Source organism: Lepidochelys kempii, chromosome 10 (assembly GCF_965140265.1).
Source record: "Lepidochelys kempii isolate rLepKem1 chromosome 10, rLepKem1.hap2, whole genome shotgun sequence".
NCBI lineage: Eukaryota > Metazoa > Chordata > Testudines > Cheloniidae > Lepidochelys > Lepidochelys kempii.
Window position 1 is genome coordinate 63,076,757 of NC_133265.1, and position 15,188 is coordinate 63,091,944.

The 15,188-nt window shown below is 40.4% G+C and overlaps 1 protein-coding gene across 3 annotated transcripts in view; it reads right to left on the minus strand.

Annotated features, from left to right (window-relative positions):
- The window catches only part of SCG3 (secretogranin III), a 39,103-nt gene extending 31,994 nt beyond the window's left edge, over positions 1-7,109 (minus strand). The window contains exons 1-7 of one of the 3 annotated variants that reach the window (XM_073303868.1): positions 6,211-7,109; positions 5,490-5,542; positions 4,833-4,878; positions 4,531-4,740; positions 3,123-3,265; positions 1,894-2,055; positions 1,370-1,556 (exon numbers count right to left, since the gene is read on the minus strand). In XM_073303868.1, coding sequence (XP_073159969.1) covers positions 1,370-1,556; positions 1,894-2,055; positions 3,123-3,265; positions 4,531-4,740; positions 4,833-4,878; positions 5,490-5,542; positions 6,211-6,298 — 889 coding nt within the window. In that variant the 5' untranslated portion in view covers positions 6,299-7,109. The remainder of the gene's footprint in view (positions 1-1,369; positions 1,557-1,893; positions 2,056-3,122; positions 3,266-4,530; positions 4,741-4,832; positions 4,879-5,489; positions 5,543-6,210) is intronic. The other 2 variants (XM_073303869.1, XM_073303870.1) reach the window with 2 other exon arrangements.
- Positions 7,110-15,188: the final 8,079 nt, after the last annotated feature.

The following is a 15,188-nucleotide window of genomic DNA, read 5'->3' on the forward strand; positions in this document are numbered from 1 at the left end:
AACAGTGTCCATATATCCTACTTTCTTGCCCATATGTACCCCCTAAATGACTTTCCTCATTACTTTTGCTCCTCATTCTTCTCTGCTCCATTCTATCACAGTTACATACCAAACAAGTCATTGCTATTTCTGCCTCAGCAGCATGAAACTCATCCACCCCCACACAGTTATGTGCATGGCCTTCCACATGCCAGATTGTCACTAATGTACACAATGAGGAATCAGGTCCACTGTCAGGCAGGGCTAGGTGGAAACACTTTCCCTGCCTGAGCAGGTTTTTACACTGCTGCCTGTAAGTCAACACACAGCTGCAGGATGTGATTGCATCTTCTCTCTCGTGGTTTGATACAGGCTGGTGGGGAGGAAGGTGGGATACAAGAAGATATAGAGACATATGCGAGGGCTGGTGCCCAGTTCCTTGTTCTTGACAATCTACTGAGGCACACAGGTCCCCCTCTGCTCTGTAGGCAGAGAGAGGAAATAGGAAGAACCACCACCTCAGGCTACCCAGAGGAAGAGAACAAAAAGAAGAACCCAAGCCTTCTGGAATGGACCAGGGGAAAAATCCCCTCTGGTTCCTGCTTCCCACTCATTGCCTGTGGAGATGGGTTGGGAGAGGATCCAGACTCCAGCAGAAAGAGGAATCTGCAGAGTAAGTGGTTGCTGGCTACGATGGGGAGAGAGAGAGAATGTTGCTGGCTGGGGGGGAATAAGAGTGGGCGTGAGACCGAGTGTGTGCTGACAGTGTCTGTGGCTAGGTGCCACAATCTAGCTCATAATAAACTGGGACAGAATAATGCCTAACTCCAGAATAGCAAGAAGTGATTCAGGGCTTTCACTGCAATGTCTAACAAAGTCTGTGGTTTTGTGAATAGGGTGGGGAGGTTAAGGCCAATTTACCGGCACGATCATTGTGTTGATGATAATGTAGCCTGATTCACTTTTTGTATCTCCCTTAGCTTAGGAGACAAGTGTGTTACTGGAAATATCTCTGGGTAAAACAACTTGCCATCTCTTTCAGCTTACATCTTAGCGGGAGGAGATGTACAGAATACGAATTCAAGGCTCCTGGGTCTCATAACACATGCCTGGTGGGGCTGCAGAGGTAGCATACTTTGCACTTGGTGAATGAAGTTCATCACATCAGTCTCTCTAGCTGATCTAGAAGTGAGGGTGATGGGATCCAAAGGGAGTTGCATTCAGCCTTCTCATCTTAAGGAAAGTCCTTAAGATATGGGGCTTTGAATTTAGAGGGAAGGGGATTTCAAGCTGAGAGGAAGAAAATGGGGGAATCTTTTTTACTAAATTTTACAGATTTTTTTTACTAAATATTTCTATAAACACATGACAGAGAAAATATAGAGATTACCTGAGTTAAGACTTTTTAGTAGTCCATAAAAGTTTGGGAAATACTGGAGGTCCTCAAAATTATCCTCAGAAGGCAGCTCGTTTCTTCTTTCCAAGACACTGGAGGAGGGCCAGGTATTATCCAAAGTATCATCAATTTCTCCATTCATAACACCAACTTGATCAGCAATGTTTGGTGTCTCCACAAACAACATTGAAAAATAAAAAAATATATAAGTACATGGATATGGATGATGTCATTAGAAGACCAACAAACAGCATAATTTTCTTATGCTGGGTCTCAAGTAGAGCCAGCATTTCTGTAATTAGAAGGAGGTCAATGAGTTACTCGGTTATTCCAATTTTGGATCTTGTTATAAACTTTTATGTAATGCATTGCTCATATTTTCTAGTTGCTGGCATTTCTTTAAAAATCTTTCTATCGTTTCCAAATTGAACTAATTATTCCCTGAAGCACAGAACAGTGCATTGGTCTTCTCAGACTATTTGGTAAGTGAGTCAAAACAATTAGCTAACAATAATTACCATTTTTTCCTCCTGCTTTTCTTTTGTATCACTGTCTGTTCTGCTTGGAGGGTAATCAAGATCTTCTGACTCCTTCTCACGATCTTTCGCTTCATTAGCAATTAACTGCTGTAAAACCTCAGCCACTTCATCCTCTAATGTATAGGCCTGGCTCTCTGTGATCTGTTAATAATTTAATAATAGGATTTGTTTTTTCTTAAATTTAATATGTAATTTGAGAATTGAACTTTATAAACTGATCTTATGTTAGTTAGTTACTTAGCTAGCTTGCTTCAAGACTGAATGTAGCCAAATTAAGTTAAAAACCTACACAGACATTTTCCCTCATGAAATAGAGGACTGGCTTTTGCTATATATCAGTACAGTGCCAAGCACAATGGGTCACTGAGCTGATTGTAGCATGTAGATGCTACTAAGAAAGCATACATATTTGATAGAGTACAGTTACATAAAGATGGAAAATAAAGTCAATTGTCCACAGCTCCACTAAAATGCATTTGCTCTTTTATGTTACTTCTTAACAACTATTTTTTGAGCCTGGACTCAGTCCTGCAACTGTTCCACACAGATCTCCCATTCAAATTGGTGGGAGTTCAGTATGCAGCAACTGGAGGTTTAATAGGACAGATAATAGTACTATTAGATTAAAACATAAGGACTGGGTAGAGCAGTAGGTTAAAACACCAGCCCGTCATCTCTGGAGATCTAGAATCAAATCCATTTTATGCCATAAATCAACAATAACCAGCAGTACTTATTGCGCCAGATTCTCAGCTGGTGTAAATCACTGTAGTGTCACTGAAGTCAATGGAGCTATGCTGATTTACACCATTTGGAGCATCGTTTACAAAAATCACAAGGCACTTGACAATACAAAAGAATTCAGTGAAAACAAAAAGTGAAATGGAAGTAAAAATGAATATGCTGCTTTCCTTCTTGTCCTCAGTGGACTTTTATTTACACACCATAAAACCATTTTACAACTTGGCATCTTTCATAGCAAAGCTCAGGACTGGAATAGCAGGGTTATTGCAGGATAAGATTGATGTGCAATGGCACAATTGAATTGAGAAGCTTGCTTATAGCCTGACTCACACGCTTCCTGATTCAAGCCAGTGTCATTAACTTTTCAGTTGCACAGACACCGCATTCAGCCCAACTATTAAAAAAAGAAGTAAGGGAAAATAAACTGACAAAATAGCTAGATGAAATGACAACAGGAAACTTACTAGACCCAGATTTAGAAGCTTTGAGACAATTTTGTCAAATACTCCTCTATCATTTTCCTCATAAATTCTCGTGGCAATCTTCTGGACAATGTCTTCAGCAGTTAAGGGAGTGCCATCTAACTGATGAAGACCATCTGGATCATCTAAAAGAATTACAATTTAACTATTTACTGAACATCTCTTTTTCATTTGATTTAGATATCATTTAAAAAATATCTGTATGTTGCTTTCTCCTTTCAACACAAACATCCACTTTTCTCCAAATGTTGAAGTAGGGTTACAGTTATGCTTTGCCACAGTGTTTTGTAAAGCATTATATCAATAACAATACAATGATCTTAACACACAAGTGCTTACCCTCTTCTGAAAAATGCCTTTCTCTGGCTGAAGCTTTCTAATAAGCACAGGGAAATATATTCAATTGATGTTTGTAGAAAAGTACTTTAAAATGATATACCATTGCTCCCGTATATGCTTGCGTTGTTGGTATTTTATTTTAATCATATGGCTTTGTACAACAAAACAGGTCATGTTGTTTTTTCCTGTTGGGATTTCAGTAAATCAAAGGTTCAATCCTGCAATCCTTACTTATGCAAATAATGCCATTCTAAGCCAATGCGACAGTGAATATGATGAGCAGGCTTTGACCCATGACCAGTCGGTTTTGGTATAAATATAAATCACCTTGAGCCAAATACTGCTTACCTTACTCATAGGACTTACTTAACTCACTGAAGTCAATTTACTCCTTCAAGTAAAGCAGGCATAATCTGGTCCTAAATCATTTTTCCTTCTCCACTGTGTGAAAAATAACTAATGTGCTAAACAATAGACTTAAAATCTGAAATAAACAGGTATGCAAAGTAGGTAGTTCTATATCATTAATACATACTTTCTTTTTACTAATTTAAATTTATGTTTTTATTTTTAAAGTGGTTTTGAGGTATAACACCATCAGGATACCCCTGCCACTGAATATGAAAGCTCTAAAACTATGCAGATTACACATTTGGAGCAAATCTATGCAAGTTGTCTGTGAAAATTGCCAATAATTGTAGGTTTCAGAGTAGCAGCCCTGTTAGTCTGTATCTGCAAAAAGAAAAGGATGACTTGTGGCACCTTAGAGACTAACAAATTTAAGCCATAGCTCACAGAAGCTTATGCTCAAATAAATTTGTTAGTCTCTAAGGTGCCACAAGTCCTTCCTTTTCTTTTTTGCCAATAATTGTGAAATTCTTTGTGCTTTTGTGTCAAGCGGTAGGTTTCTAAAAAAATTGACAATAACTTAAATTTATAGGTCACTGATGAGTATTGTGCATTTTTAGGTAGGTAATTTTGTATGATCCATAACTGCAGTAACTTGCATGAAAAATCAAAGCTAGATGTTACTGAAAAGATTATGAAATACCTTGAAATTTATAATCCAGTCCACTTTTAGTGGAGTCATAGTCATCTACCAGCCTGCGGTTCTTGGTGGAGTCTGCATCATCAGGGGCTGGTTGTTGACGATCATGTAGGATTGATTCCCTCTCCTTTTCATTCCTCTCTTTTCCTGTTACTGACTTTAGCAGGTTCAAGTCATCAGTAAAGGAATAATTTCTGAACTCTGGCTTATTTTCTGGAAAATTTATGAACACACATGTCATATAGTCTAACCCTCACAATATTTTAATATGTAGATTAATATAATTAATAGGGGACATGTTTTACCTGTAGGGAGTGTTTTCCTGATCTTGCCTGCCCCAGCTTCAGCAATCTGGTGTGTGAGAACAAATCCGAGATGGGAACAATGAGTACATTGTAATCATACATTCTTTATTCAGTTATACACAATACAATTTATTTTATCAGACTTTATTCTGGAAAAGCCATAGGGCCTGACCTGCACTCTTTATTCAGGAGTTAGGAAGTTTGCCTAAGTATGATCAAGCTCTTAGGGTTGTTGGTGGGTTGTGGCGGTTTTTGTTTTTTGTAACACTGTATCTTTGGGTTAAAGAGCCTCTTGGTGGAAACTTGTAATATACTGCAGATTCGTAGATGGATGCTGATCCTGCTTTCCTTGTTCACCCCAAGCTCCCATTGACTTCAGTGAGAGTTTGGGAGCAAAAGGATTTGTTGTGCTGTTGGAGCTAATGGCACAGCTTTAGCATCTAGGCCAGTAAAACTTTCTTTTAGCTCATTATTAATACTTATGAATTACTGCAACTCTAAGACATTTCACCAAAGGCTTCCAATGTTAATTTTACTCTTAGAGTTTCTGTTCAGCTGTTGAGAGTCTCATCAGTCTCACAACTGAAAGCTCACAAACTTATATTTGCTACAGTTAAAATGTCAAAGAGCATTCGGATAATTTTTCATTTTACCTACCTGTTCCTCCAGTGGTCTCTCTTCACTTAATTCTCTGTTGTATATACCTTTATCTAGAATAAATAAATACATATATTCAGTTATGGTATGTGTTATGCACACAGAGGCAGCATAATATTTAAAAAATGAATTGTAGTTTTTTTCCTAAGAACACATGCATTGAAAATTGATGTCAAATATAAATCCTTGTGAAATAAAATCAATACATCTGGAAATAAGGGGGAATACGCCAAACATTTAAATTAGGGGAAAAAAGAAATTGTTGTTTCTTCCTCCTATAAGAGAAGGCTCTACATACTGGACTAACCTTATGCTCTCTGATCATAAAAATAATAAACACATTAAAAAAACTTGTGTAAGAGCTTGACTAAAATAGTAATAGCATAATGGGATTGGCATAATCAAGAGATTAAAAGATCTATGACATCCAGAACACCACCAGAGAAAGAGACAAAGACTTGAAAGCTACTGCAGGACAGAGAAAACAGCCCTTGGAAAAGAACAAAATGTGAATTAAGAACAGATCCCCACTCCTCTACCTATTTTTTAAAATCTATTTTCAGTTTAAAATGCTCCCTCCCACCCCTCCAGTTCAGTGTGTTGATTCCTTGGGATCTACTCGTGTTTAGCCAAGGGAGAGCAAAGTTGTAACTCTTCCTCATTGATTCCATGGAAAAGTTTCCCCATCTCGGTGCAAAGGGATAATGAGGTCATGACTTACCTCTGCTGCTCTCGGGCTTAGGGAAGCCGTGAACCTGGCTCACGATCAGAGCCAGGACCTGAACCAGCGTCGCCCAGTTGAAAACCATCCTTGTGGCCTTCGGGGTAGCTGCTAGAGGCGAGGCTGGCTGCAGAGCTCGCAGGGAGGTGGGCTCGCTGGACTGAGGAATGAGGAGGCGCCCTGCTTTGCACAAGCCGGCTTTGTGTGTAACCTGAGCGCCAACCCGCAGCGCCGAGCCCCGCACCAGCCTGCGGCGGAGGCACAGGGAGCTGTCCGAGCCTCGTGGTGCTGAAGGCCCAGGAGCTGCCGCGGCTAGAAGCCGCCGGCTGGATTGAGGGCTAGGGCGTGGTGCCGTATTGTTCAGCCCCTTGTTCCCTTCCCTGGCAGAAATGGATGAGCCGGTCCCTCTTGATGGCTCGGGACAGGAGTGGGAGGAGACGAGGCGGCAGGAGGGGGGATTGCAGATGGAGGAGCATGCGTGCACCACCTGGCTCCACCGCACTGGCTAACCCCGCTGGCTGGAGCTCTCCGGGCCAGGGCTGGGGCGGCGCTGCCGCCGCCGCACTAATGAGCTCCCTTTCCAATGCAAAGACAGAGGCTTCCCATTCCCCTTCTGATCTGCAGGAAAACAAGATCACCGCCTAGCTCGTTTCCGGGGAGGCGCCAATGTCAGCGTCCCCACCCCACAGGAGAAGGTCAAATCTGACTGAGGCGTTTTTATGATATCCATCAAACTGATGCACATGACATATGATTCATGGGCAGCGTGGGCCAGCTTTCTTTCCTAATTGCATTGAGATGGGACTGAATAGCACGGTTTAATTGTAAGGCAATCTTCCGGAGAAAGCCCAAGGGAGAATCAGATCATGCTATTCAAAGCCCGGTAGCACAGAAAGATTTGGTTTGGAGTCAACACAGAAAAGCAGCATGTTACCAGCTTTATACTCTTTAAAGGTGAAATTCGCCCCTCTGCAGCAGGCCAGCCCATGCACGACTTAATTTCACCGTCCAGGCATATTCATAAATTATTCTTTTTATTTCATGGGCAGGGCACCATCAAAAGTTTAGCCGCAGCACATCTTGCCTATGAATAAAGAATAAAGGAACAGGAGAACAACTGAAAAGAGAAAATAGATCTAGAGGCTTAATTATGAATAACCAGACACGTGATTATATATGTAAATTAAAATGTAACCACAGCAAATACCCTCTTGTGATTCCCCTGCAATCTGAGGAATATATTTCCTCATCTCAGTTTTATGTTAGGAAAAAGGGTCATGGCCAGTGTCTGCAGCAGTTCTATTTCAGGGCTAGTGGGAATCTTAAATAAGACTATTGGCCTGCTTGAAAAATGGGAGATTAATTATGGTCACATTTTCAAAAAAGTCTTCTAATTTTGCACCCACAGTTAACTGTGGATGGAAAAACTGAAAGTGTAATTGAAAAATTTCAGTATTAACTAACTGATTGCATCTCAATAGTTAGAGTGGCAATAGCTGACAGAATTTCTGTCTAAAGAACCCCAATTTAGAAAAGCACTGGAGGTAAATTTACCAACCTGGAGCATGGTTCTGCGACTCTGAAATCTGAGAACAGAGACTGCAGTGGAGTGGTTCAAACTCCAGCTAGTTCCTTACACCTATTATTATAGAAATACTTGGGAAAATGTGTAGAACCACAGAAATGCAAATAATGCCATAAGTTATAGTAATGTCTCAGTTTCCTATCTGTCCATTTAGCCATATATCAATCTATCTATATTTGTATAAAAGCCACAATGGATTGTCATCCTTCCTCCATACAGTTTTTAATAGAATAGTGGTAGCAATGATGGAAGCTCTTATGTACATAAGATTCCCTGCACCCTGCTCAGAGCAAGTCAAATGACATTCAGTTAAACACAATGGCAATCACAGGAGACCTATCTGCATTATGGCTCTCACTGTTACTACCACTGTTGGAGCTGCATTAGGGTTAGCAATGATGCAGGAAAACATAGTTACGTTAAACAGAAGCTGCCCCGCAATTTAAGACCACATGGGATAAGCAATTGACTATCGCTGGTAGTTTCCAAAAGAAAATATACAGCATTTCTTTCCATTTAATTTACAACTGCAATCAGAAATCAGATTTCTAACTGGGTGCAGTTTGGGCACATATAATTGAACCAGTTTTTACTTGCAAGTACAAAGTACACCCACGACGCTACAGACGGGTTTTGAACATTTGGCAAGTATGCATTATAATACACTAATTACAGGCATGAACGACAACAGGGGTTCTCAAGCTTCATGGCACCGTGACCCCCTTCTGACAACAAAAATTACTACATGACCCCAGGAGGGGGGACCGAAGTCTGAGCCCACCCAAGCCCTGCCACCCGGGGTGGGGTAGGGGGGGCAAAGCCAAAGCCCAAGCCTCACCTCCTCTGGTGGGAGTGGGGGGCAAAGCCGAAGCCCAAAGGCTTCAGCCCCAGGCAGGGGGCCTACAACCTGAGCCCTGATACCCAGGGCTTAGGCTTCAGTCCCAGGCGGTGGGGCTCAGGCTTCGGCTTTAGGCCCAGACCCTAGCAAGTCTAAGCCAGGTCTAGCGACCCCATTAAAACAGGGTCCCGACCCACTTTGGGGTCCCGACCACAGTTTCAGAACCCCTGCACTACAACATATAACACCACAATATCCACTAATAATCATAAGAACATAAGAATGGCCATGCTGCAGACCAAAGCTCCATCCAGCCCAGCATCCCGTCTACTGACAGTGGCCAATGCCAGGTGCCCCAGAGGGAGTGAACCTAACAGGTAATGATCTAGTGATCTCTCTCCTGCCATCCATCTCCACCCTCTGACAAACAGAGGCTAGGGACACCATTCCTTACCCATCCTGGCTAATAGCCATTAATGAACTTAACCTCCATTAATTTATCCAGTTCTCTTTTAAACCCTATTATAGTCCTAGCCTTCACAACCTCTTCAGGCAAGGACTTTCACAGGTTGACTGTGTGCTGAGTGAAGAAGAACTTCCTTTTATTTATTTTAAACCTTCTATTAATTTCCCATTAATTTCATTTGGTGCTCCTAGTTCTTATATTATGGGAACAAGTAAATAACTTTTCCTTATTCACTTTCTCCACACCACTCATGATTTTATATACCTCTCTCATATCCCCTCTTTTCCAAGCTGAAAAGTCCTAGCCTCTTTAATCTCTCCTCATATGGGACCTGTTCCAAACCCCTAATCATTTTAGTTGCCCTTTTCTGAACCTTTTCTAATGCCAGTATATCTTTTTTGAGATGAGGGGACCACATTTGTGCGCAGTATTCAAGATGTGGGCGTATCATGGATTTATGTAAGGGCAATAAGAGATTCTCCGTCTTATTCTCTATTCCTTTTTTAATGATTCCTAACATCCCGTTTGCTTTTTTGACTGCCGCTGCACACTGCATGGACATCTTCAGAGAACTATCCACGATGACTCCAAGATCTTTCTCTTGATTAGATGTAGCTAAATTAGCCCCCATCATATTGTATGTATAGTTGGGGTTATTTTTTCCAATGTGCATTACTTTATATTTATCCACATTAAATTTCATTTGCCATTTTGTTGCCCAATCACTTAGTTTTGTGAAAGCTTTTTGAAGTTCTTCACAGTCTGCTTTGGTCTTAACAATCTTGAGCAGTTTAGTGTCATCTGCAAACTTTGCCACCTCACTGTTTACCCCTTTCTCCAAATCATTTATGAATAGGTTGAATAGGATTGATCCTAGGACTGACCCTTGAGGAACACCACTAGTTACCCCTCTCCATTCTGAAAATCTACCATTTATTCCTACCCTCTGTTCCCTGTCTTTTAACCAGTTCTCAATCCATGAAAGGATCTTCCCTCTTATCCCATGACAACTTAATTTACGTAAGAGCCTTTGGTAATGGACCTTGTCAAAGGCTTTCTGGAAATTTAAGTACACTATGTCCACTGGATCCCCCTTGTCCACATGTTTGTTGACCCCCTCTAATAGATTAGAAAGACATGATCTCGCTTTACAGAAACCATGTTGACTTTTGCGCAACAATTTATGTTCTTCTATGTGTCTGACAATTTTATTCTTTACTATTGTTTCAACTAATTTTCCGGGTACTGACATTAGACTTACTGGTCTGTAATTGCCAGGATCACCTCTAGAGCCCTTTTTAAATATTGGCGTTACATTAGCTATCTTCCAGTCATTGGATACAGTAGCTGATTTAAAGGACAGGTTACAAACCATAGTTAATAGTTCCGTAATTTCACATTTGAGTTCTTTCAGAACTCTTGGGTGAATGCCATCTGGTCCCAGTGATTTGTCACTGTTAAGTTTCTCAATTAATTCCAAAACCTCCTCTAGTGTCACTTCAATCTGTGACAATTCCTCATATTTGTCACCTACAAAAGACGGCTCAGGTTTGGGAATCTCCCTAACATCCTCAGCTGTGAAGGCTGAAGCAAAGAATGAATTTAGTTTCTCTGTGATGACTTTATCGTCTTTAAGTGCTCCTTTTGTATCTCGATCGTCCAGGGTCCCCACTGGTTGTTTAGCAGGCTTCCTGCTTCTGATGTACTTAAAAAACATTTTATTACCTTTTGAGTTTTTGGCTAGCTGTTCTTCAAACTCCTTTTTGGCTTTTCTTATTACATTTTTACATTTACTTTGGCAGTGTTTACGCTCCTTTCTATTTACCTCACTAGGATTTGACTTCCACTTTTTAAAAGATGCCTTTTTATCTCTCACTGTTTCTTTTATATGGTTGTTAAGCCACGGTGGCTCTTTTTTAGTTCTTTTACTGTGTTTTTTAATTTGGGATATACATTTAAGTTGAGCCTCTATTATGGTGTTTTTGAAAAGTGTCCATGCAGCTTGCAGGGATTTCACTTGTCACTGTACCTTTTAATTTCTGTTTAACTAACCTCCTCATTTTTGCATAGTTTCCCTTTCTGAAATTAAATGCCACAGTGTTGGGCTGTTGAGCTGTTCTTCCCACCACAGGAATGTTAAATGTTATTATATTATGGTCACTATTTCCAAGCGGTCCTGTTATAGATACCTCTTGGACCAGATCATGCGCTCCACTCAGGACTAGATTGAGAGTTGCCTCTCCCCTTGTGGGTTCCTGTAGCAGCTGCTCCAAGAAGCAGTCATTTAAAGTATTGAGAAATTTTGTCTCTGCATTTCATCCTGAGGTGACATGTACCCAGTCAATATGGGGATAATTGAAGTCCCCCACTATTATTAAGCTTTTTATTTTGATAGCCTCTCTAATCTCCCTTAGCATTTCATCATCACTATCACCGTCCTGGTCAGGTGGTCAATAATAGATCCCTACTGTTATAATCTTATTAGAGCATGGAATTACTATCCATAGAGATTCTATGGAACATGTGGATTCATTTAAAATTTTTATTTCATTTGATTCTACATTTTCTTTAACATATAGTACCACTCCCCACCCCGCACGACCTGTTCTGTCCTTCCAATTTTGTACCCTGGAAGGACTGTGTTCCACTGATTGTCCTCACTCCACCAGGTTTCTGTGATGCCTATTATATCAATATCTTCCTTTCACATTCTCCTTTAATCATCACACTATACTGAAGGAATATCACTGTCAGAAAAGTAACTTGGTAAAAAATATCCACCTTTTTTCTCAATAAATCTGTGGCTTTATTTGGAATCATCTACTTTTTTTTTTTTTTTTTTACAGACAAAAATAAGTTTTTACTCTTTCCTACTTCTCTTCATACTGCAGACACAGACGGCAAAAAGCACGTGTGGTATTCTATTTTGGCTCATGCACTATCAAATAAGCTCCTATTGTAGAATTGTTTGTTACTGGTGATGACGCATGAGCCAGAAAGCAGACAATTGGACAGTCAAATGCCAGGACGAATTTAAAGGAATAGCAACTAAAAAATCCAAACTCTTTATTGGTAAATTGAGTACATTTGACATGCAGACACTGGGAATAAATTTTGATCCCATCAACATTATTTTACAGTCACATTTTGGGATATAACCACTCTTCAGGTTATGATTAACAAGAAAAGCAGGAATTGAATATATTACAGGAATGCAACATTGCATCCTTACGCGAAGGGAGCAGTTTTATTTTGTGTTCTTTATTTCTCTACCTTAATGTTGCATTAATGCTAAATCTCCACATTAAGCATCCTTGTTATTTAAAGGGAAAGAAAGAAATTGTTAGGAAAAGAGTTATTAGCCAACCTGAATCATCCATAATAGAAATACCCAAAACTGGTCATCCTTAACAGTGCTTGTAAGTCACATAACATGCGACTTGGCCCCTGGTACTACAAATACTTATATATGTGGATAACTTTATGCATGGCAAGTAGTCCTGTTGGAACTACTCACTGCACATCAAATTAGTCAAGTATGTAACTCTTTGCAGAATTGAGGCCTTAGATTACATATTCTTCATGGCAGTGATTGTCTTTGTTCTATTTTTATAATGGGGCTAGGACCTCTAGGTGCTACCACAATAAAAATAATAAATAATAAAATTGAGCTAATCATCCTCCAGAGCTTATGCAAATTCTATCATCTTCACTAAGAGAATAATTATCTTCATTTAACTGAAGACATGCAGTGTGCAAAGCTCAGTTTTGCCAGCTTCAGTCACACAGTAGGATGTCTTCAAAAGGGATATTCTAAACTGTGTTGTCCTTAACAAATTTAGTCCTTAAAAATATCTAAGAACACAAACAGAAAGCTTTTAATACATCTTCATGAAATTGCCAACTTTAAATATTTTAATTTTCTAAACTATAGACCTGAATTTCCTCCTAGTTGTTTTGTTAATATCAGAGAGGTACAAAAACAAGCCAACCAATTTAAAGCTTTTATCTTCAAGTCAAATGTTATGATCAGACATATAAGGAAAAATTTTTTTCCCTTGCAATCATATAACTTAAAAATGGTTGACACAGTTTGCTCACTCTCTAAAACAATTAATCCTTGGGTTGAAATTAAATATGGGATATTTCAATCCAAAAAGAATTTGAGAAAATCATGCAAAACTAAAAAAAAAAAGGTGCATGTCTGTATTTTAAATGGAAGTGAGCATTCAACCTTAGCAAAATGGAGAGCCTGCTATTCTGCTATCATGAGCAAGCTGACTGACTCTCACTGATTTCAGTGGGACTAGGATTTTCCCCTATTTACTATTCAGCAATGGAAAAAAGCTTTCACACCTGTATTCAAAAATATATCAACGATTATGTGAGCATAGCTTGTAGCAACTGGTGGAAAATCCCAGTATACCAGGCCTAGAAATGCCTGATCTCAGAGATCAGAGAGAAATGAATAGACAAACAGTGCATTTGCCTTTAGGGGTTGAAATCTAGACTGAGGTTGTAAGTTAGCCACAGTGGTCCCCTCCTCCACATATTTATGCCATTGCTGTCTTGATGCGTGTTCTGTTCCACTCTTAGCATCATCTGTGAGATTCTCCTTCCATATAGAAGCATGGGAAGTTACACTGTTGTGTTTCAGGGCAGTTCTGAGTCATGGCCAAAGCCTGAGGTATGTGACTGACAAAGAAAGCAAGAGATAGGGGCCACTGAAATGAGGATTAAGCTCCTTCAGTGTCAAACTGCTGAGGACAACAAGACTTTTGCCTTTAGAACCTGTTGTAATATAATATCTGTGAAACTAGACCTAAATGCGATCATATAAAATGAATCCTATTTGGAAAAGATGGAGTATTGCATGGGGGAAAAAAATGGTATCTGAAGACAGTCAGACTCATGACTTTCAAGGTTTTCACTTTCTCACCACAAATATTATTTTTCACAGCTAAGAAATCTTAGGTTTAGTTTAAAAGTGGAACAAAAATCATAAGTGACACTCAAGGGCTGCATTCTGCAAACCCTTACTGATGTGAAGGCTTACTTACTAAGGCTCTTGCTTGTATGAGTACTACTATTGAGAGCAACAAAATCATATGAATCAGACCAACTCCTGGGCATCATCCTGGACTTGGACTTCTCTCTACGTTCTCACATCCAGGCTATCCCTAAATCTTTAGACCCCTGCGCAGATACAAAAAGTGTATCAGCATTGGAGCTGCGATCCACAAAAATAGTCTGTGGATATCTGCATATTTGCAGGGCTCTAAACAGCTCCACAGGTCACTGCGCAGTAGTGACACAGGGCTGTGTCAAGCACCCAATTCCCAGCCCCACTTCCCCCCAGAGACCTCCTGCCCTGCCACCTGCTCTGACCCTGCCGTACCTCCTTCCCCGCTTCAGGCAGGGAGGCTATAATTCTGGGTCCTTCTATGCAATGCCGCCCTCCCTGTGGGGAGCTTGGACACCCCAACCCAGTTGCAGGGTCTCTAATGCATGCAGTTTACCGCCTGCTTATTTAAAGAGCAACCCCACCTTATGGTGCTTGGCTCAGTCCCTTCTGGGAGTTGTAGTTTACCTCCTCCCTCCAAGTAATCAGGGGACTACAACTCCCAGAATGCCCAGCACACTGCTGTGTGATTCAGAGAGCTGAACTGGAGCCTACAGGCTGGGCGCCAGCAATTCTGTTCAGGTCAGCGTATGCTGTATAGCCCTGTGTGGATACAGAATTTGTATCAGCATCCACACTGCGATCCGCAAAAATGGTCTGTAGATACCTGTGGATTTGGGCTCTATAAATCTTGCTAATTCTTTCCGCATAACTTTTCTAAGATATGGTCTTTCCTATCCACCCACCAAAATTCTCATCAAGGTTCTTCTCATCGTCTTGCATAGTGATTACTGTACCACCCTTCTCTCTGGGCTTGACAAACACAATCTTGCCCTGCTCAGATCCATTCAGAATGCTGCTGTAAAGATCATATTCCTAGCCAGTCGCTTTGATGAGGTCACCCCTCTCTTTGTATCCCTCCACTGGCTCCCCCTTCTCTATCACAACAAACATAAGCTACTTGTCT